This window comes from Pseudorasbora parva, chromosome 11 (assembly GCF_024679245.1).
Source record: "Pseudorasbora parva isolate DD20220531a chromosome 11, ASM2467924v1, whole genome shotgun sequence".
Classification (NCBI taxonomy): domain Eukaryota; kingdom Metazoa; phylum Chordata; class Actinopteri; order Cypriniformes; family Gobionidae; genus Pseudorasbora; species Pseudorasbora parva.
Genome location: NC_090182.1, coordinates 43,319,982 through 43,344,099, shown reverse-complemented (window position 1 = coordinate 43,344,099; position 24,118 = coordinate 43,319,982). Strand labels below are relative to the sequence as shown.

The 24,118-nt window shown below is 38.3% G+C and overlaps 1 protein-coding gene across 1 annotated transcript; it reads left to right on the top strand.

The window, feature by feature from the left end:
- Positions 1-29: 29 nt before the first annotated feature.
- LOC137093244 (matrin-3-like) lies at positions 30-24,118 on the top strand. The gene is made up of 21 exons (XM_067458039.1): positions 30-172; positions 7,666-8,472; positions 8,928-8,989; positions 10,036-10,074; positions 10,176-10,258; positions 10,514-10,572; positions 11,347-11,463; positions 11,574-11,699; positions 11,796-11,969; positions 12,801-12,925; positions 13,018-13,828; positions 16,043-16,169; positions 18,108-18,127; positions 18,238-18,360; positions 18,569-18,697; positions 18,786-18,908; positions 19,000-19,130; positions 19,229-19,487; positions 21,330-21,486; positions 23,398-23,513; positions 23,632-24,118. Exons 2-21 carry the CDS (start codon positions 7,795-7,797, stop codon positions 23,683-23,685), a joined length of 3,513 nt encoding a protein of 1,170 aa, XP_067314140.1. The 5' UTR covers positions 30-172; positions 7,666-7,794; the 3' UTR covers positions 23,686-24,118.

The following is a 24,118-nucleotide window of genomic DNA, read 5'->3' as shown; positions in this document are numbered from 1 at the left end:
TATTATTATTATTATGTGTGCTTTAATTTTGAAATTCACCTCGGAAGTGAAGTGCTGTTTTGTAGTCGTTTCCTCCTCCTCCTGATCTGTTGACAGAGCGGTTGATTGCGTTTCATTCGTGCGGCGTAAAGGATTTCAACCCGAAGTTTGGTGAACGGGAAGCAGCAAAAATGTAAGTAGCAACACACTGCATTAGAATAAGAGACATACTATTATATCACTTATGTTTTTAAGTACGTTTCAGACTATAATAAACCCCAGCGTTGTCGTTAACATCTAGGCCCCAGGCTTGCCTTCTCTTTCCTAGTTTTTATAATCTGAATCGTCCATGTGTTGTGTTAAACGCAACTTTAGATTTAAGAATGCGTCATAAATGTTCGCCTAAATAAAATTACACCAATATGCGATTAATGTAAGCTGATTGTCCTCAAGTGAGAGGTTATCGTAGCATCACCTCTGATTCACGCTCAGCGGACATTTACGCTTACTTACATTATTTAAAGCTGTAAAAACCGTAGTGTTTATGTGATGTTTATATTTCTTAAACATTTGTAAGGTTCCTGTCCAATATATTTCTGCATTTATATCCTTTCACCATCCTTTTCTGTTTGTCATTATGGCTTGCATTTAATCGCCTTACTGAATGCTCCAAAACGAAAGTTGTTTTTATTGAACATGGAATAATTGTAACAAAGATAACATATATACAGTAGTACAAGACAACATGTGACATAAACTGGCTGGTGGGGATCTGGAATTATATCACAATACACACACACCAGACAAGGCCGAAAAGAGTCAAATTCCACTATAAAACCCTTAAATCTTGGGGTTGAATTCACATACTTTTTTTCACAGACTTTGCCAGCAGTATAAATAAATTAACGATGTATTCATGACCTTTGTTAACATTGTTTTCATAATATACAATAATATCCATTAATGTAAAATTAGTATTTAATCTTTACACAATTAACGATACATTCTGACAATTCCCTCCAAAACCTTTGAACATTTTTACATTCAAAAAAACAAATTCTTTCTTACTTTTGCAAAAAGAGCATAACTTATCAAACGGAGAGTCTTGAAATTAATGATTTAACAATGTAGATGGTATGCAAAATTTAAAAATGTATTTTACACTATTTAAAGGGGGTTAACCAGTTCATTTACACTGAATTAAAACCGCTTCTATGTCGCCTTTGATACTAGGGGCCGAGGTGGGACAGACCCGGCATATTTTAAGTCTGCTTTAATGCGGCATCGCGTCTTTACACAGAATTTTGAGCAGACACAGACCCGCGTTAGACCCGCCTTAACTCGGCTGTGTAAAGATGCCTTTAGTCGCATACAATAGTCCATAAACCGAATCATGTCCTCATAAACTGCACACAAATGTTGACAGGCCATTATATACAGTACATACCACAGAGACGGACGTCCTGCTGTTGCCGTTTCTTCTGTTCAATTTATTTCAGCCTCCAAATGATTCTGGATCATATATCTATTAGCTGAGATCGATAGCCATGAGTTTCTCCACGCTTGAGGACGTCACCGCTTTGCGCGCTTCTCATTCTTTAGCTCCGCCCACACGATACGCCTCCAGGCGCTCGTTTTTTTCCGGAAAGACTCGGTACAGCCTATATTTCTAAATATAATAAAACGAAAGACTTTTCGGAGATATGAAGGATGCAATACTACTCTATAGGTACTCAAGATTGACATGAGATTGACTGAAACTGAGTGTTTCACCGCCCCTTTAAGGTCTAGAAACAACATGAGGGGGAGTAATTAATTACAGAATTTTCATATTTTTAAAGTAATTATTTAAAGGCCCACTGAAGTGCCTTCAAACGCGCCGCATTATTCAATGTGTTGACGTCATTTCCCCTGAAACGGCTTCAGCTGTTAGCAGCTCCTCCCCTTTTTTGAAACAGCCAATAGCGTTTTGTTAATATACAGTTTGACTAGAGCGCAAGAGCGGACCTTTCTCTGTTTGGTAAAGCCAGTTTCCTCTAACCGATTTCAGCCACAGCTTCAGCAGTGTAAGGGGGCGGGCTTTAGATTCTAGAGCGCATTTTTATTGGACAGAAGATTTGACGAGAGTGAAGTCTGCGATGATGTCACCAAAATCTGAGATTGGTTTTAAAGGAAGTGTGAGACTAAATTTTGAATGCTTATCTCCTAAATGCAAATTTTGTCATAGTTTTGAAGCATACCAGCTTATTCAGAATTTTAAGGCTAACACAGTCATACTAAAAGCTAAAAAACTTAAATTTTTATTTCAGTGGACCTTTAAGAATTGAGAAACATTAAGAGAACTGTATTATTAAAAATGTATGTATTTCCAAATGTCAAACATGGGAAAGCTGTCAACCTGGGGTTCATTTCTCAAAGCAAACTATGGTCGCAAGTTTCGTCGTTGCCAATAGAGTTAAATGTAATTTCGCAAATCGCAACCATAGTTTTTTTTTTCTCTCTCTAATTAATCCAGTTGAAAAATATTAACATATTCAACACGTATTTCACATATTAAACATGAAAAATAGTGTTGGTGTCTTATTTCATTAGAAGTAAAACTTTTAATGAAAATAATGTTTAATAAAAAAAAATTAAAATTTTCTCTCCGATTGATGTCCAACTAGGAATCTAGTATTTCCGATCATGCATGTGAAGTAATCGTTTCGATAGCATGTGAAGGCAGCATCAGAGTTATCAGATTCTTTGGTGGAGATTTCTTTGCAGAATGATGTGGTTTTTCAGCAGGAATCACACTGTTAAATACTAAATATATATTTTTACATTTTGTAGATAATGCAGGCTGCTGGCTTTAACAAAAGCATATACCATCCATTAAAATACTTCACTATTTAAGGCATATACTAACTACACGTGCACATTGAATTGTTTTGTAGTAATTTGTTATAGATTTGGTAGTCAAAGAAAAAACTGAATAAATGGAAGAGATTAAATATTATATACTACCCATACTAATTTTACTATATCTTTTAATGGCACAAGTAGTTACTGTAGTACGCTAGTATGTAGGGCTAATGATGGCGTCTCCCGGGCATACTGAAAACCAGGCGTTAATGCAAAAATTGAGCCGATCTAAAGTGTGGGAATTATTTTTTTTAACAGAGACCAAATAAAATAGTGCTTTTAACGCTCTGTAAAGCTGAAATGGCATAGGCCTACCACAGCAGCAAAACTTCTATTCAGGAGCATCTAAATAAAACGTCCCGGGGCTCCTCAAAAAGATTCGTCCTGGAACATGGTCCTGTAGAATAAGGCATCAATATATGCTTGGATAAACAGCCAATCTCCTATTAATATGCATGCTAACATGCAACTAGTTAATAGCAGGAACTGAACGCTAAACTAAGGTGATACCAAAATATCTAATGGATGAATTAGTGCATCAGTTCGACTTGTTTATTTAATTGTGTTCTGTCAGTCGTGGAAAAACATTGTGGTTTTATCGACAATGGCATGTTTGGTACTGTCGCCTTTGGTTGCCGCTATAGAATGTGGTTGAAAATTGTAATAGTTATATTATTTGATTAATCCAAAAAAATAACCAATAGTTTAATCAATTGTAAAAAATAAAAATAAAAAATTAGTTCCAGCCTTACTATGCAGTTCTGAGTTCAGTAACAGAAACGTGCAAAGAAACTACAACAACAACAACAAATGTCTATGTGGATGAAAGATTGTGCGAAAAGGTTTGAAAGTACCCACATTTGTTCAACTATAGCCTATTTTAAAGATGTATAAATATCTTCACAAAGAAGCTAAAGGGAATGAGTGCAAGTGGTCATAATGCTCATGGGTCAACCGTCTGTGTTTGAGAAGCTATGCATACAACTCAGGTGTACGTTGTAATGCTGTAAAAGAACCAGGGGTGGAGGAGGCGGGAACCAGTGAACGTTCAACACACTTTAATAATAAACAAACAACAAAACGAAAATCTTCATGGACGACTGCCACTCACAAATAAAACAAAAAACTGAACACAACATAAAAGGTCCAGTTCTGGTCCTCCTTCGTTCTTCACTGTCGCCGCTCTTCTAGGGATGTGACGGTGTGGAAATTTTCTCACCGGTTAATCGACATGTGACAACATGCTTGAATTTGAATTGGTTGTTGAATTTTGGGTTCATTAGCCTACCGGTATTCTTAAAAACACAACAACAACACAGTACAATGACAAACTCACTTGAATAGGCACTTTTAAATTTTGCTTTGAAACCAAACTTCAGCGTTCACCTTGCCTGTCTGTCTGCTCCTCACTCTCTGATGAATGAGATCTGACTCCTGCTGCGTTTGTGCTGCGACACTCGTTTGGATCATGCTTTATTAAGCAGACATGTTCAGTTTTATTTGTATTGTCTGTTCTCTAACTTAACTAAATAATTTTATTACACTATTAAAAAAAAATCTAAACGACAGTGCTACGGCGTGCAAGTGATGGAACCAGTGTTGAGTCTGAACAACGGTAACACTGACTATCGCAGCAAGCCTACGCTCCTCCTTTTATGCTTCCGAAGCTCCTCCGTGAGAAACTCGAGCCTTGTCCTGCTTGACACACACCGCCATCGCCCCTCACAGGCCGGCGAAGACTACAAGATGCGTCACAGCGGCCCACTCACTTGCGGTGCCATGTGATGGTTCTAGCACTCCTAGCTCGATCCTCCTCCACCCCCTGGTGGAAAGCGATGGCTCTTCTGGTTGAGGGCAGCCAGCAGTGAGTCCCCTGTGCCCTGCTCCTCCCCAAATATGCCGGACAGCAGCAGGCTCTGGCCTCAGCAAACTGAAGCGACGACAACTCCGCTCCCTCCCAGATAGCACCACTCCTCCTCGACCCAGGAGAACGGTTACAATCTCCCCGTCGCCCTCCGTCCCACCTGGTCTTCCATCGCTCCAGCACCACCAGTGGCGGTCACAGCACCTTTGTGCTACCCAACCTCCTCAACATCGCGATCCCTCTCAGCAGCGATGTCTCTCCGACAACATGCCCCTCTTTCCTCCTGGGTTTCGGCACCAATGTAATGTAATGCTGTAAAGGGATCAGGGAAGGAGGAGGCAAACGTTCAACACACATAATAAAACATATTCACAAAACAGAACATAAGTCCAGTCATGGTCCTCTCTCGTACTTCGCTGTCGTCGCTCCTCTTATATTTCTGAAGCCCCTCCATGAGATACACGAGACCGATGCGGCATGCCCCGTTCTTACGCCCCTCTACCTTGTCCTTTTATGATTGCAGTTAAAGGGTTAGTTCACCCAAAAATGAAAATTGCATTATTAATTACTCACCCTCATGTTGTTCAAAACCCGCAAGACCTTCGTTCATCTTCGGAACACAAATTAAGATATCACGGATGAAATCTGAGAACTCTCTAACTCCTCCATGGACCGCATGTAGCGACCACTTTCAAAGCCCAGAAAAATAACACAACGCATGTGCGGCCAATACAAAGCTGGCATTCTGGCGTAGAACTCAGAATATGGTGTTTATACTCCATCAACAGCATAGGAGACTGACACAGAAGAGAATACATTTTTGAATTTAAGAAAATTATTTTTGTTTTTTGCACACACAAATATTCTCGTGGCTTTCTAAAATTAAAGTTGAACCACTGGAGTCACATGTACTATTTTAACAATGTCTTTGCTACCTTTCTGAGCCTTGAAAGTGGTCGTTGCGTTGCTGGAGGGGTCTTGAAGCATCGAAAATACATTTTGATCCAAAAATAACAAAAATTATGACTTTATTCAGCATTGTCTTCTCTTCCTTGTTTGTGTTCAAAACTCAAATAAAGATTCAAATGGCTGTGAATCAGTGAATCGATTAATGATTCATAACCGTTTGAATCTTTATTTGAGGATTAAATACAAAAAAGAAAGAGAAGACAATGCTGAATAAAGTCATAGTTTTTGTTATTTTTGGACCAAAATGTATTTTCGATGCTTCAAGAGATTTTAATGAACTAACTGATGTCTCATATGGACTACTTTGATGATGTTTTTATTCCCTTTCTGGACATGGTCAGTAAAGTGTGCCTACACTTGGATACGCTCTCAGACTAAATATAAAATATCTTAAACTGTGTTGTGAAGATGAACGGAGGTCTTACGGGTGTGCAACGACATTAAGGTGAGTCATTAATGACATCAATTTCATTTTTGGGTGAACTAACCCTTTAAACGACCTGGTTTACACAAGTTCAATACATCGGGACCGTGCATGTGTGTTGATACAGAGCAAGCGCCGGACGGGTCAATGCAGATGTAATTGGAGGTAATGTTTTGCTATCTCAGCATGTGTATTTTTGATCAGCTTTCTTAAATTCAAAATCACTCATGGGTTTGTGCTAGGGCTGGGCGATAAAACGATAACAATAATTATCGCAAAGTAATTTTCCACGATAACAACATTTAGATAAATTCTCAACATAATGCTTATGCACTATGCGTAATGCTGGGCATGCGCATTGCAGACCGGGCTTCTGTGGCCGCACGCGGTGTTGTTTACAGTCACAGTGGCTGACAGGCTTCGAGGTTCGGAGTGAAGTGGAGCGAGAAAAATGAGCGATAGTGAAGAAAACTCAGCGCTAACAACAGCTCAGAGGACACAGATATCGTTGACAAGAAACTTCGCTCTTGTATATGGTCAGTGTGGGTCACATCGCTTTTTAATTTGCAGTTTTAGACCCAGCAATTATTCATGTTAGTTGTGCATTAAAATCCTTTAATGCACAGTTAGCTGTGGATTATCCCACTTATGCCACGGTCCTTTGCCAACATTGACAACTTAAAGCTGTTATTGATGTTTGCAGCGCAATATTTGACCAGAAGGGTAAAATTGACGGTCATTTTCATCAGTTGGGCTTGTGAGATCAATCCATTCTGCCTGCTAGCATTTATTACAATTAATTTTTGATCAACAGTTATACCTGCGTCTCTTCAGCGTCTTTCTTAGCAATGAAGATGTATGTTTATTACTTAAATATGAAATATGTAATGTCGTGATCCTGTAGCTTAGGTATTTTATGACTAAAAGTTGGCGGCATTAATACGTTTCTCTGCTCCTTATATTCTAAATGCTTCTGTGTGCGCAGCGCGATCTCCGCTCTGGATGTGTGATGTAGGCATACGTGTGCATGCTTCAATGAAAGCAGCACATTAATATAGAGCTTGGATTCAGTTGACTTGGAACTACCTGTGCATTAAATGATTTTATTGCACACCTTTCAGCCAATCAGAATCGAGTATTCAGACAGATCATGGCATAATTACAAATTAATCACTGGTCATCTAGTACAACTTAGTCATGAGCAATACCTCTCCTGACCAAGAAACCGCAAACCTTTCCCTGTCTTTTCTACACTAAAATTGATTGATATTCTTTATTTTCCCTTCAAATCTCTATTAAACATTGCCATTAAAATACACATATTGCACTCCAGAGTACTTGTAAATCTTCTATTTTATGGTCTATTTGGTCAGTGTACCAATTTGTCAAAAAAAAATGTATCCCTGTCATTGTAAATAATACTTGCATTGTATGGATTTGTGGAGCTCACTGTCTTGCTTTCCAATGCCACTGCTAACCATTTCGAGAGCATGCTAGAAATCATTGCTCCATTGTGTTTCTGCAGACCTGTTTCATTCTGGAGGAGCTTCTTTTCTCGGTCCTCGGTTAAATTGACGGATTGTCTTTTTGGGGACTTTTTGATTCGCTTTGTTCCTCTTTTTCCACTCGCCCAGAGCACCATCATTTCAAAGCCATGTCCGAGAAACGGACTAGTCCTGATGCTCAGGAAGGCTTTGCTGTTGGCCGTGAGCTTTTGGCTGCCGATGAGACTTTGAACTTTAGTATGGGTGAGACTCACTCGGACCCCTACAGCTCGTCTTCCAGGTCGGGTCTGGGTGGAGAGGAGGAAAAAGACCCTCAGCTGTACCGCCCAGCGGGCAGCCACATTAATACACTTAAACTGTTCGCCAGCCTAGGTCTGTCACCGACCGATCTGGATGCACTGGCGCAGGTTCCTGAGGAGAAAATATGCACAGAGACCTTGCCCCGTCTTCTCATGCTGCTTAAGAACCGCAAGATGAAAGCCGACTGGGCCGACGTGCAGGGCGGAAGATTGGACCGTTCTAGTGGGCAGGCTCAAAGCCGCTCACAAGGTGACTTCGGTTATACTTCCATGCAAGAAACATCTGATCGAGGATACGACATGTTAGATTACAGGAGCGGTAGCGGCAGAGACCGTCAATATTCTGAGCTTTCCCGTGACTCCTACCGCAGCTTTGGCATGTCAACGTCATCAGCATCTGACGACATGTTCATGCAGAGAAGAATGGGCTCCCCGTCTCAAAGAAAAGTGCAGGATTTCTTGGGAGTCATGCCCCTCATGTTTCCCCATGTGTGCTCCCTTTGTGATTTTGATGTGCTCTCTGTCATGGTGAGTAATACAAGGCGCTTGCCTCCTGCACACACACTCCCTCTTCTTGAGTCCTGCCTGTTGAAGAAGACCCTCTTTAAACATCATTTGTCCATTTTAAATCAGCACCTCTTAGTTTTGCTCAAAATCAAATTTGTGTAAGAGAAAATGGCCCTAAATCCCATTGGACACCTGTAGTTACACTTGTTAACTGTATTTCTGACTTGTTCTTTATGCTTGGTTCCACTTAGGACAGTTAGTATCTAGAACTCATTTCAAATCAATTACTGTACTCATTTGTAGATTACATTCATAGCCAGGAAGGGTAGCTTGTCAGATGCTGATCCATTATGTCAAGGCTTTGAATTGCTTTAGATTTAACAGCTAATTACTGTTACATGATACAGGTCATGTTTGTATTTTGTTTAGTTTTATTTATTAAGAAGATTTCTTTACCCTTCCCTGTGTTTGTAAAGGAATGGACTCCACACACGAACGGGATACGTCACTCAGAAAACCGCAAACAACTCCTGCAAATGTAAGTTTGTGCTTTGTGAACGCTGATGAACTGTTCATGCAGATGTTGATAACCCTCTGATAGTCAACCCCTTTAGAAGAAATTAAAAAGAAATCCTGAGTATCCCCATTAAACAATCAAAGTTCAACCCTCAGAATTCATAGTAGTTTAATGGACCCTTTTCACATTGCAAATGAAAAGTATTTCATATTTTCTTTTATAGTGCTACAATTTGTTATATTATCTTGGCAGTAAATAAAAAACAACTAACTAATGCTGCTGAGATGTTTTTTTTCTCATACAATGGCTAAAGTATTGATGGCCTCTTTTGGAAAGACGTGGAAAATTTTTTTTTGGTTTGTTAGTTTTTGGATAATTTATTTTTACTGTTGTCTCTCATTCACCACTATAGACATTTATCCACTGAAAATCAATGAATGTAAAAAGGGTCCATAAAGCTAATTAATCTATTCTTTTATAAACCATTCAGGTGTTTAATGCAGTGTTCAATGTGTTTCTAACACAAAAGTTAAGTTGAAAAGCAAAAATAATGAACATTGTCTAATTTGATTTAATGTAACCTCAAAGATAATAGTCCTTTATGAGAGTTTTAAAAACTTTTTGAATCCTGGTGCATTAAAAAGTTACCATATAGGATCTCTAGAGATGGTTGCTAATTTGTGCTTTAGCCCCTTTCACACAGAGATTCCAGACAAAATACAGATAATATGTCCCTGGATTTTTGCATGTGCCTTTCCACTAAGCTGGCAAACAATCTCAGCTTCAGCGCCATTACTACGACACAGCCCTTACAGCATTGATCTTGCCTTTTGTTCACACATGGCACATGGGACTGATGCCGGCAATTTTACTAGTTCCCCATCCCGGGATCAATCCCAGGATGTGTTTGTATTCACACAGAGGCACTCTAGCAATCTTATGGGATCAACACTCTGTCTAAAAGGGCCTTTTGAAATTGAATTTGTCATTTAAGTGCCTTTATTCAGCATTTAGATCTTTGTAATGTAAAAGCAAGCAACTGAAAACTCCTTCCTGTTGTTTTATAGGTACCCGGACTGGGATCCTCAAATGCCCTCTAGTCGCATGTATGTTACTAGTTTTTTTTAAAACACTGCTTTCATAAGAATAATCCTGCTTTTTACAAGCATATGCATAGAAAAGCACATTAAAAATGAATTCCTCTCAGATCGACATCCTGTTCGGATGAAATGCTGGGAGGACCTCCAATTGGTGGTGGTCTACGGAGAGCAAGGATGAGCTCTGGCTGGGGTAATAAATCTTTGAGAGGATCTAGTCTTGTCTTCTATTTTTCTACAAGTTGATCTTGTTGAATTTGTAATCCACTTTCTTGAAACTGTCTTGTTTTGAGCATTCTGGAATGCATTTCTCTTTCTGTGGGTTTCTCTAGTGGCTTGATCAGTTTTGTGTTGTATTGAGGCTCTATGAATAAATGTGATTTACTTGATTTGACGCACACATTGGCTAATTTAAATCAGTCTTATGATTTTTAAACAACTTTTTTAGGGTCTAATTCCAGTGTGGGGATGACAAGTAAGATGGCGTCCTATTCAGCGGCACCCAAGGTAATAAATGCACTGAAGGTTATGCTTTTATTCAAATTGGTCCATCAGTTCTGTTGCTTTGAAAATGTGCATGAAATTTACAAACCCGATTCCAAAAAAGTTGGGACACTATACAAATTATGAATAAAAACAAAATGCAATGATGTGGAAGTTTCAAATTTCAATATTTTATTCAGAGTACAACAAAGATGACATATCAAATGTTTAAACTGAGAAAATGTATAATTTTAGGGGGAAAATAATTTGATGTTAAATGTCATGCCATCAACACATCTCAAAAAAAGTTAGTACAAGTCCATGTTTACCACTGTGTGGCATCCTCTCTTCTTTTTTTTTTAATTGTCTGCAAACGTCTGGGGACTGAGGAGACAAGTTGCTCAAGTTTCTAGGAATAGGAATGTTGTCTCATTCTTGACTAATACAGACTTCTAGTTAGTCAACTGTCTTAGCTCTTCTTTGTTGCATCTTCCTCTTTATGATGCGCCAAATGTTTTCTACGGGTGAAAGGTCTGGACTGCTGGCTGGCCATTTCAGTGCCCGGATCCTCCTCCTCCTATGCAGCCATGATGTTGTAATTGATGCAGTATGTCCAGCTAATGATCCAGCCATTTGTACCGTGTCCCAACTTTTTTGGAATCGGGTTTGTGATTATTGGTATATTTTATACACCAATATAAAATGAAGGATGTTCTGTTCACTATGGGATCTTACGTTTGAGTGGATGGATATCTTGGTGCTTGTATTCATGAATTTTATTTTTTATTTTATTTTTAGATAAAAAGTAGGGTGGTTGTGTTAAAATACGAAAGGAAGCCAAAGTTATCAAAAACCCTGTTTGCCTTTGCAAAACCCTTTGGCACCATCTCTGAGCATCTAATACTGAAGAACAAGGTAGTGCCTGTACAATTTGCAATGTGGAATATAAATGCCCATAATTTGTATATATTGAGTAAATCATGCCATTACTTTTTATTATTCATTATTTGTTTTATTTTTCAAAGGCTTTTCTGGAGCTGCAGACTCATGAGGAAGCTTTGGCCATGGCTAAGCATTACCAGCGTAAACCAGCCATTTTGCATGGAAAAGAGATACGTGTTTATTTGTCAAAGGAACTAATGGCAATTAAGGTACAACGTTTTTTTTTTTTTTTTAAAGTAGTGTAGAAAAAAGTTAAGCAAATCTAGTAATCAGATCAAATAAGCTTATTTGCTTTATCAATGCAGAAAAGTAGAAGGCCGGGCAGAGACCCTAGAGACACTAGAGGCAAAGACGAGAAAGGTCCCAGCAAGGTGGTGTTTTTCTATAATTTGGCACGGGACAATGACAGGAAACTGGAGCTCCTCAAAATAGCTAGTAGATTTGGCACTGTAGAGAAACATTTGTTTCTACATAAAGAGGTAAGTTACATATGCAGCAATTTCCAGAACATATGTCCATAATATAAAATATGTCCTGTTTCATGGATCTTTTTTTGTTATTATAGTATTTTATCTAAATTTTAATTATATATATATATATATATATATATATATATATATATATATATATATATATATATATATATATATATATATATATATATATATATACACTCTCTGGAATAGGTTAAAGGGTGATTGTTGTATTTGTATTTTTTTTTTTTTTTTTTGAATAATCTAGACTTTATTTTTACATTATTTTTACCCAAAGAGTCAAACTACATTCAAGCTGTTTAACATTAAATGCATTTTGCTGACAATTTTATCCAAAATGTCTTTCGTTGCATACAGTTGATCTTATCATGCATTCCATGGGAATAAAACCCATTTCCTTGGTGGGGTTAATAGTGACCCACACTACTGCTGTTTATTTGTAGAAAAATTTAAAATATCAAGATTTTAAATAATAATAATTTATCAATGTGCTAATATTACAGTATATTATAATACATGGCAGTAATCATCTGTGTAAATTAACTTTTTTTTTTACTTGCAGTTGTCATTCAGACTTTTTTTGTAAACTTATTTTGAGTGATGCTTACAAGTTAGAATGTTGAACTGATTAGCTTAAACTAGTCAACTTACCAACTCTAGTGGGGATGCTATTAACATTATTTTAGCAATCTTGTACTTGAAAATTGCAGAAAATGGAGGGATTGCAAAACAGTCTACAAATGACTCAAATTAATTGCAGATATTTGACATAGCTCTGTTCTGAATTTTTTTCTCCACTTTGACTTTTTAAAACAGGCATATATTCAAATGAGCAGTGCTGAGGATGCAGAGATGTTGGTGAAGTACTACACTGCCAATCCTTTGACTATCAAAGAAAGATCCATTCGACTGAACATCTGCACAAAGTATAAGACTCTAACGTAAGTTGTCTTTTCTATTCAGAGAAATCAATGACATCTTTAGAAAAAGAAAAAACACTAAACCAAATTTGCTTTACATGCTGATATTCCAGGGTCCAAGAAAGGGAAGAACCAACCCGTAAGAGAAAGAGTAGCTGGAACAGCAGAAGCGCCACAAGCAGAACTGGTGATAAACTTTCATCGAAGAATCAAAGGTCCTCCACTTCCAAAGGCAGAGAGAGCTCTGATGAGAAAGAAGAGGAACCAAAGCCTGAGGAAGAAGAGGCCCTGGGTCACGGGTCAGGAGATGAAGCTGATGTAATGGAAGCACGTGATGGAGATGAAGAGGGTTTTGAAGAAGATCCCTCTGCAAATGATGATGCTGATGTATCATGTGATCCAGAGCAAACCAGTGAACAAGAACCAGATATTGATGACACCAACATAGAGGATGAGGAGGACCCTGAAGCACAGCAAGCCAGAGATCCTTCCAGCGATGAGACCACAGAGAACCAAAAAGACTCTGGTGAAAAACAGGAAGAGACTCAGCTTGAGGAACCTGTGGCATCTGAGACTGAGCAGGAGAACACAGAGGAGCTTCTTAAAGAGAAGGAGAGCACAGATGAGAACACAGAGGAGCTTCCTAAAGACCAGGGGAACCCTGAGGAGCTTCCTAAAGAGCAGGAGAACACAGAGGAGCTTCCTAAAGAGCAGGAGAACACAGAGGAGCTTCCTAAAGAGCAGGAGAACACAGAGGAGCTTCCTAAAGAGCAGGAGAACACAGAGGAGCTTCCTAAAGAGCAGGAGAACACAGAGGAGCTTCCTAAAGAGCAGGAGAACAAAGAGGAGCTTTCTCAAGACATTGAGGATCAGAATGGTGACCAACCTGAAGATGAGGGTGCTGAAGAAGATGATGAAGACCAGGTAGGAGCTTTTGCACATTAGCACATCATTTGAAATGCCACTGTTTAATCCTTTCTTAAAGTATTATAATAAACCATAAAAAACATAAGAGAAACAAAATCACTCAAGAACCTTTTTGTGCACTGGTCCCTTGTTCACTGTCCCAATTTTCAATATACAGCTGAACTTCCTCTGTGAGCACTTCAGCCTGCTGGATCTGTTTCACTATTCCTTCTCCTATGCTTTCACTATTCCTTAATCCATTTCTATTCTAGCTAGTACTATCCTGGAGGATGGCTGAAACCGTATTAATAACGCTTCTCGTGTTTCTGTTGCCTCTTTTAATCTCTTGTTGTATTCCTCGGTGACTTTGGTTAAAAGCGTCTGCTAAATGAATATGCAGTGGGTTCGGAAAGTATTTAGACCCCCTTAAATTTAAGTTATATAGCATCCATTTGCTAAAATCATTTAAGTTTTTTTTTTTTCTTATTAATGTACACACAGCACCCCATATTGACAGAAAAATGCAGAATTGTTGACATTTTTGCAGATTTATTAAAAAAGAAAAACTGAAATATCACATGGTCCTAAGTATTCAGACCCTTTGCTCAGTTTTAGTAGAAGTACCCTTTTTATCTAATATGATACTAGATGCAACAAGTTTTTCACACCTTGATTTGGGGATCCTCTGCCATTCCTCCTTGCAGATCTTCTCCATTTCTTTTAAGTTGGATGGTAAACGTTGGTGGACAGCCATTTTCAGGTCTCCAGAGATGCTCAATTGGCTTTAAGTCAGGGCTCTGGCTGGGCCATTCAAGAACAGTCACAGAGTTGTTGTATCGCCTCTCCTTCTTTATTTTAGCTGTGTGCTTAGGGTCATTGTCTTGTTGGAAGGTGAACCTTCGGCCCAGTCTGAGGTCTTGAGCACTATGGAGCAGGTTTTCATTCAGGATATCCCTGTACTTGGTCACATTCATCTTTCCCTCAATTGCAACCAGCCGTCCTGTCCCTGCAGCTGAAAAACACCCCCACAGCATGATGCTGCCACCACCATGCTTAACTGTTGAGACTCTATTGTGCAGATAATGAGCAGTGCCTGGTTTCACACATGCCGCTTAGACTTTAGGCCAAAAAGTTATATCTTGGTCTCATCAGACCAGAGAATCTTATTTCTCACCATCTTGCAGTCCTTCAGGTGTTTTTTCAGCAAACTCCATGAAGGCTTTTATATGTCTTGCACTGAGGAGAGGCTTCCGTCGGGCCTGCCATAAAGCCCCGACTGGTAGGGGATGCAGTGATGTTGACTTTCTACAACATTCTCCCATCTCCCGACTGCATCTCTGGAGCTTAGCCACAGTGATCTTTGGGTTCTTCTTCACCTCTTACCAAGGCTCTTTTCCCTCAATAGCTCCGTTTGACCAGACGGCCAGCTCTATGAAGGGTCATCCCAAACATTCTTCCATTTAAGGATTATGGAGGCCACTGTGCTCTTAGGAACCTTGTGAAGCATAATTTTTTTGTAACCGTTGTCAGATCTGTGCCTTGCCACAATTCTTTCTCTGAGCACTCTAGGCAGTTCCTTTGACCTCATGATTCTCATTTGCTCTGACATGCCCTGTGAGCTGTAAGGTCTCATATAGACAGGTGTGTGGCTTTCCTAATCAAGTCCAATCTGTATAATCAAACACAGCTGGACTCAAATGAAGGTGTAGAACCATCTCAAGGATGATGAGAAGAAATGGACAGCACCTGAGTTAAATATATGAGTGTCACAGCAAAGGGTCTGAATACTTAGGACCATGTGATATTTCAGTTTTACTTTTTTAATAAATCTGCAAAAATGTCAACAATTCTGTGTTTTTCTTTTAATATGGGGTGCTGTGTGTACATTAATGAGAAAAAATGAACTTAAATGATTTTAGTAAATGGCTACAATATAACAGTGAAAAATTGAACAGGGTCTGAATAATGTCCGTACCCGCTGTATATAGTAATTTTTAACTGTACATGAAATGGTAATTTAGAATTAACAGGGTTTTTTTATCTGTAGAATTGTTACTATTTAAATAATACTTATATAATATTTATACAATATCCCTAAGCCACTATAATCCAAGACTTCTGAAGCTGTACAATCATATGGACCACTTTTCTGATGTATTTAGAGTTAGTCCTTTAATATAAATGACAAGTTTACCATTTAGAGTTCTGCTGACTATCTGTATCTGCTTCTAGGACAGTCAATCTGAAACTGAATTTCCCGAGAACATGGATGAGTTTGTTACTCTTGATGAGCTAGCGGAGGACGAGGATGAGGATGCTGAGAGACAAGTCTCAGAGTCTGAAGCTACATACACATCAGGTAATGCCCTTGACCAATGTGTCTTCCTACGTGTTTTTTTTAAGAAATGAAAAGGTACACACTCCATCAATTAGGGTTAGAAGAACTGTTGCTGAACATATAACATGCTAGAAACATCATTATCAATGCAATAACGATCATATCATAGACACTTATGCTTTTGCCTATTTAAAGCCAAAAAGCGACTTATTTTTAGACGGGCAGTGTATATTACAGTTTTAACTGAATTTTTGATTGAATAAATGCTGCCTTGGTGCACACTGGGTATCCGCGGGGTCTTGAAAAGTCTTAAAAGGTGATAAATTAATTTTGGGAAAATTAAGACCCTTATAAAGTATTAAAAAGTCTTATCATGGCTTTATAAAGTCTTAAATTTGAAAAAGTATTTTGTTCAAGCTTTGTCAAAAGAGCTTGACTTCAAAAAGTATTTATGAATATATTTCATCACCATAAGTATTAAAAAACAAAGGGGTGCTCAGTCTGAGAACGGCTCGGAGCACGCGCGGCAGGGATGGAAATTAGCACCGCCACCAGTCAAATGCAGCTGATTTTGAGCTGTGGCGGGTAAACTTGCTTCACCTACCAAGCTGTTTCACCTCTTTGTAAACTTTGTTTAGTGCTGCCGTATGTGCGCATATAACCAGTCGTTTTCTCCGTCATCACTCGCGTGCGCTGAGAGAAGATCTGACGCTGTGCATCATCCGAGAGCGCGCGCTCGTCTCACAGCGCGCAAATATTGAGTTCTCTTTCAAGTCTTGCGCTTAAACGGACAAACTCACACAAGAAGTATGTCAACATGTCCATCTTGATGTGTATCCTAGCAGACATAGTCTGAATATGCCTTAAGTGAACTGTATAGTATGCACAGTCGAGAAAGACGAGCATATCCCTGCATCAGGTCTTAAAGGCGCAGTAGCCTTTACTGCTGCCTGAGTGATGTCCTTATATTTAGTTTGACATTAAACAATGCTCTTGATTGAATAGCTTTTGTAAATTTAATAAGGATTAATCTTTCATTTAAACAGTTAAATATGCAGTTATTTTACATTTGATTACTTTATTCAATTTCTGTACCTTTCTGCAGGCCAGTAGGCCTGTACATTATTATTTAATATACACATGAGTGAGGTCGAGTTAAACATTTTAGTTTGAATTTTATTTTTCGGTTTTCGGCTTTGGTTTCTTCTTTTTTGGTTTCGGCCAAGAATTTTGACTTCGGTGCATCTCTACTGACAATTTTCTGCTCATTATGTGGTCAACACACTTCAAAGATGCCAAAACGAATAGTTTCATTCTTGGGACTAAAAACCATAAAACTGGAAGCCATAAAATACCACAAATCATTGTGAAAATGTCAGTATTTCATTGAGACTTGAGATTAAATAAACTGCTTAAATATTGTAGAGCTTGTAGTATTAATTTTCACATGCAGTTACACATTGTCAGTTAAAAACAAAAAAGTGGCTGGTAAAAACTTAAAAAATTGAGTGGTAGACTTAAGTTTATTTCCATCCCTGGCGCGCGTTGTCTACGGATGACGTCATTTATTTTGCGAAATGCGCAGTTAGGTAATGTGTCGCCCTCCATACGGTGCAAAACAGATATGCAATATAAACGATATAAATTGGCCTACGATAGAGATTTTAAGTCTACATTCGACTACAATTAAAGGTTTGTTGCCGATTAAAACTTGAAGTGCGATGAGGTCTTAAAATATTTTGAGAAGGTCTTTAAAAAGTCTTAAAAAGGTATTGAAATTAACTTCAGGATTCCTGCATATACCCTGGTGCGCATAAGATACTTGTGTCAAAAATGCTGAAAAACTTTACTGACTCCAAACTTGTAAACGATAGTGTACTCTCTAAATAGCTCTTGATTAAGCATGGTAATGAAGTCAGTCCATTAAAATAATGCTTGTTTTTATCTTGTATGTTTCAGGAAGCTCCAAGGATAGTGGAGTAAGTCTTTAAATTCTTGGCCTCTTTTAAATGATTTACAACCAATGTCTGTGCAGTGTGCATTGATTTATTGATTATATTAAATATTAATGTGTGTTTTCTAATTATAGGGATTTAGAGTTGTGAATGTTGTTGGATTCAAACGTGGCTACGGTTATCTAGATAAGATCCTTGCTCTTGCCAAGCCGTTTGGTAAAGTTGTGCGGCACCTGGTCTTAGACGTGAGGCCTGAGGTAACAGCTCTCAGATATTCAGTGTTCTTGGTAGTTCAGGCCATTTTACTGTAGCTATCCACACAGATTTCTGATGCTAGAGCATTTAATAATGCATGTATAAATGTTTATTATCCATTGGATAAATGATGAATGATTTCTCAGAGATGGTCGGAAGTGAATGTTTTTGTTTCTTCCTTAAATGTGTTGTGGTTGTGTTCTGTGTTAGGCCTTTCTGCAATTCTCCAAAGAAAAAGAGGCAAGATCAATGGTTAGTTTCTACACCAGGAATGCCTTACCATCTGTGTGTGGAAAACCTGTGAGAGTTTATCATTCACACACCTATGCAACCATCCAGGTAAGACTTGGGCTAATGAACTCAGCATGAATAAAGTCTGTGAATCTAAAAGAAACGAAATGCAACACCTATACTTGTGCATCTACAGAGTGGCAAAGTCATCTACATTGGTAATGTTCCACCTTTCAAAGGCTCCGATGCATCACTTCTGAAACTCGCAGAACCATTTGGAAAAATCAGGAAATATTATCTGAGTCGAATACGAAATGAGGTAACTAAAAATAGGACCTTTTTTGATGGATTTACAAGGGCATAATAAATATGTAGATATGGTGTTTTATGATGGTTGTATATTTACTTAGTGCTACATTGAGATGGACAGAGGGGAAGATGCTGAGAGAATGGCAGAGGCCTACAAGGAAAAGGGACCTAAATTTGAAGGCAGACGTCTGGATGTCTGTGTGAGCAGGAAATTTAAGCACCTCAAACGTGGGTCAGTTGAACAATTTAATAATCTTTTTTTTTCTTGGAAAAAAAGGCTTTCCAAAGAATGTTACATGACGTCTGTTTGACAGTATAATCTTCTCTCAGACAAAGACCTCCACTCAAGAGAGAACACTCTGGAGAGGATGAGGCCCACGGGAACTCCACGGGAAGAAATAAGGATAAAAAAGATGAAGAACCTTCTGTGAAGAAGATCAAAGTGGATGATACAGATGAGGAGATGGAGACTCAGGAAGAGAAGGAAAGTCTAAACTATTCAGTAGACTGTGTTGCTGAAGAAAATAAAGAGCCAGAGGAGAACCAAAGCAAAAACACATCTGATCTCCAGAATGTGGAGACCATACCTGTGAGTGACTTATTTTTACTCATTTGTAGAGCTGCACAATCTATTGTTTCAGCATCAACATTTTGATTCGTGTATCCGCAATAGTCATAATGTCAAGTAGGGTTTGTAGATGATTCACGATCACCACTGTGAAGTGAAGGAAGGTGTGCTGGATGGCAGCGTCACGATCATTTTACCTTGTTTATCTTCTTTTCAAAATCGTTGGTAGCCAAAGTAGAAATCAAAATTCAATTGAGATTAATTGCACAGCCCTACTAGAAATGTTCAGGTAGGTATGTTGAGGCAAATTGGAGCTAAACTCTGCAGGACAGTGGCCCTTGAGGGCACCGTTTAGACACTCCTGATTTAAGTATAATAATTTAACCCAATTCCAAAAAAGTTGGGACACTACAAACTGTGAACAAAAAAGATTGCAATAATTTACAAATCTCATAAACTTATATTTTATTTGCAATATAATATAGATAACAAATATTGGCTCATTTTGGATTTCATGAGCTACACATTCCAAAAAAGTTGGGACAGGTAGCAATAAGAGAGGCCGGATAAGTTAAATGTATATATAAGGAACAGCTGCAACTTATGAGTTCAATTGGCAACAAGTTTGGGAATAAAAAGAGCCTCTTAGAGTGGCAGTGTCTCTTAGAAGTCAAGATGGGCAGAGGATCACCAATTCCTCAAATGCTGCAGCGAAAAATACTGGAGCAATATCAGAAAGGAGTTTCTCAGAGAATTGCAAAAATTGCAAAAGAGTTTGAAAAAGAGCAAATATCAGAAAATAGTTTCTCAGAGAAAAATTGCAAAGAGTTTGAAGTTATCATCATCTACAGTGCATAATACCATCCAAAGATTCAGAGAATCTGGAACAATCTCTGTACTTAAGGATCAAGGCCGGAAAACCATACTGGATGCCCGTGATCTTCGGGCCCTTAGACGGCACTGCATCACATACAGGAATGCTACTGTAATGGAAATCACAACATGGGCTTTTAAAAACAACTGATTTTCCCCTTAAAATTATACATTTTCTCAGGTTGAACATTTGATATGTGATCTATGTTGTATTCTGAATAAAATATTGACATTTAAAACTTCCACATCCTTGCATTCTGTTCTATTCACATTTTGTACAGTGTCCCAACTTTTTTGTAATCGGGTTTGTAAATAATTTTTATAATATTTAAATATTATCTTTTTTTTTTATTTATATTGGCTAGAAATAGCAAAATATTATGAATCATATTAGTTGGCTTAATTTATTTAGCAAATAGTTTCCTGGAGTTATTTTCATGATTAATTATGCCTGTTAAAATATGTATGATGATCTCTTACTATTGTTTATTCTGTTGCTATATCATATTTCATCAACAACACATTTAGAGCTGGCCACATTTGAAATGTTGTGCAGGATTATTTATGACATCAGTGGAAACAGCCGATTAGTTACGTGTTAGCTATTTACATATAAATGTTCATCAGCATGAACATCAGTTGAGCTAAACGGAAGGTCGTCTAGCATGCTTGCTTTAAGTGTGAGAACCACAGCGAGAGGAATCCAATTGATAAACTTGATGGGAGATGCAAACTCTTAAATTTGAATTTAAAAAAATCCAAACTTGAGTCGACAAGGTGAAGAACTATGTCACTCTCGTTACATTATGACAGAGTGCATTATATCTGATTTAAAACGTATTAAATGACATGGTAGGTTGTTTTAGGAGCCTGAGTGAATTCAGTCCAGTCAGGTTCCCCAAGCGGTAGACAAAGATTGGACGTTTTTAAAAATGCTTTCTAACTGCTAACAAGATATACTTGATTTAACCACTGCTTTTCTTTGACCAGGAGGCAGAAGATGAAGAAACTGTTGCTTCTTCCGCTGTTGTATCAGAGAGGAGTGTGAAGACGACTGAGGAGAAAACCAATACAACAGCACCGTCTGAAATGAAGCCTGAAACTAGCCATCCTGCTCTAGAGCCATATGATCCTAATGTCTCAGTGGGTAAGATGGCTTTCTTTGCCAAGGTTTGACATAACCAAGCTATTAATTAAGCCTGCTTCACAGCTTACTCAATTTTACATTAATATTTTTCAGCTTCTTGGTCAGATTTGGCACTAGAAAAATCTTTTAAATCAAACCATAAATGTACAGTCCCTGACAAAAGTCTTGTCGCTTGTGTACAAATTGACCTAAAGTGCCGCTGAAATATATTTCTAATCAAGATTTTTTTACAAGAAATGGCTCATTTTAATCCCACCAGCATTTGTGATAATATTTCAGTGAAAAACTAAACTTTCAAAACGTATTCTAATATTCACAGCTTGGTAAAGCCCATTGAGTCAATTTTTGCAAAGACATAAGTGTTGTCACCTTGTCATATTAGCTTCACCTGTGACTAATAATGGATCAATTAGGTCTCAAGTGTGTATAAAAAGAACCCCAGTACGCTAGACCTTCACATCAACTGCAACTAGACCTCTGCAAACATGCCTAAGATTCACCCTGAGACTAACGTTTTGATTATCAAGAGGCTGAAGACCAGATCCACTGCTGATGTGGCAGACACCTTCAATGTGTCTCAGCTTCAAGTACAGAGGATTAAAAAAAGATTTGAAGAGACTGGAGACGTTTTTGACAAGCCCAGGTCAGGCAGACCCCGCAAGACAACTGCTCGAGAGGACTGTTTGTTGGCTCGAAAATCCAAGGCCAACCCATTTTCCACTGCAGCAGAGCTCCACGAGACCTGGTCCCCTGAAGTCCCTGTGTCAACCAGAACAGTTTGTCGGATTCTGTCTCGAAATGGCCTCCATGGTCGAATCAGTGCCCAGAAGCCAGCACTAAACAAAAGACAATTGAAAAACCGTGTGGCATTTGCCAAGGCCCACAGCCTGCTAAAAGGATGGACGCAGGAAAAGTGGCACAAGGTGGATTTTTCAGAGGAATCTTCTGTGGAAATTACACCACAGTCACCGCAAATATTGTGGGAGACCTACTGGTGCTCGAATGGATCCGAGATTCACCCAGAAAACAGTGAAGTTTGGTGGCGGAAAAATCATGGTCTGGGGTTACATCCAGTGTGGGGGTGTGCGAGAGATCTGCAGGGTGGAAGGCAACATCAATAGTCTAAAATACCAAGAAATCTTAGCTACCTCTTATATTCCCAACCATAAAAGAGGCCAAATTCTGCAGCAGGACGGTGCTCCATCGCATACTTCCATCTCCACATCAAAGTTCCTCAAGGCAAAGAAGATCAAGATGCTCCAGGATTGGCCAGCCCAGTCACCAGACATGAACATCATTTGAGCATATGTGGGGTAGGATGAAAGAGGACGCATGGAAGACGAAACCAAAGAATATTGATCAACTCTGGGAGGCATGCAAGACTGCTTTCTTAGCTATTCCTGATGACTTCATCAATAAATTGTATGAATCCTTGCCAAACCGCATGGATGCAGTCCTTCAAGCTCATGGAAGTCATACAAGATATTCAATTTGAATCTCACAGCACCACAACTTAATTTGCTGACATATTTTTGTATTTGCAGTAAATTTGTTCAATTTCTGTATAGGCGACAACTTTTGCCTTGCCAAAATTTGACCTTTCTGTCTTGATTAAATGATAAATATTTTTTCTGTGAAAATTATTTATTTCAGTGCATTAAACATCATTTGGGAGGGTTTTAGCTTTTCATATGAGCTATTTCTAACACCAATTAATTCATTAAAAGTAAGGTTAATATCAGGTATTTCTAGAAAATGGATAAGCGATAAGACTTTTGTCAGGGACTGTATTATAAAAAGTGATGCACTGTAGAAAATGTCATAAATTATTATTTTCATTGTCACTTGTGCAATGTAGTCATGATAGATTACAAGAAGTCTCAGTAATGAATCCCATTTGTCCTGTTTCAGGTGTGGAGTTTGTGAAGATGGGGTACTACTGCAGAATCTGCTTCTTGTTTTACTCTAATGAGGACACTGCTAAGAAAATTCACTGCCGTAGCCAAGCACACTACGATAAACTTAAGGTGACTACCTCCCCCCAACCCTTAACTTTTTCAGGAAACAAGTCAGGAAATATTAGCATTACTACATTGATGTTGTTGTTCTATTGTTTTGTAACTAATGTTCCTTATTTCTTAACAGAAACATCTGGAAAAGGAGAAAGCCAAAGCACAGAATAACGGATCAAAGAAATGAACCACTGACACTGGAACATCTGTTAATATGATCATCATGACCCTGTGTTTGTGTTTTCAAGCTATTTTGCTATTTTCAGCTATTTTGTTCAGTATGTAAAAAAAAAAAAAATTTATAAAAAATAATTAGACTGAGGTATTGCGTCTTTTAATGTAGTAATGAAAGCTGGTGCATTCATAAGCAATTCCTAGCTGTTCGGTCATAGCAATTTAGAGGTGAAGTTTCATATATTTTTATGCTTTATTGCTACTATTACTATTTTTGTTTTTTCCTTTCTTTTATTTAACTTTCAGCATTCCTCATACTCCGCCTGGCTGTTTTTAATATTTTTCATTAAATTTGTGTCCTGTGAAATGAGTGTATCATTGCCCTTTTTGTTTATTGTAATTAATCAGTCTTACCCAGCATTTCACAGTAAAACTGTATAATTTGA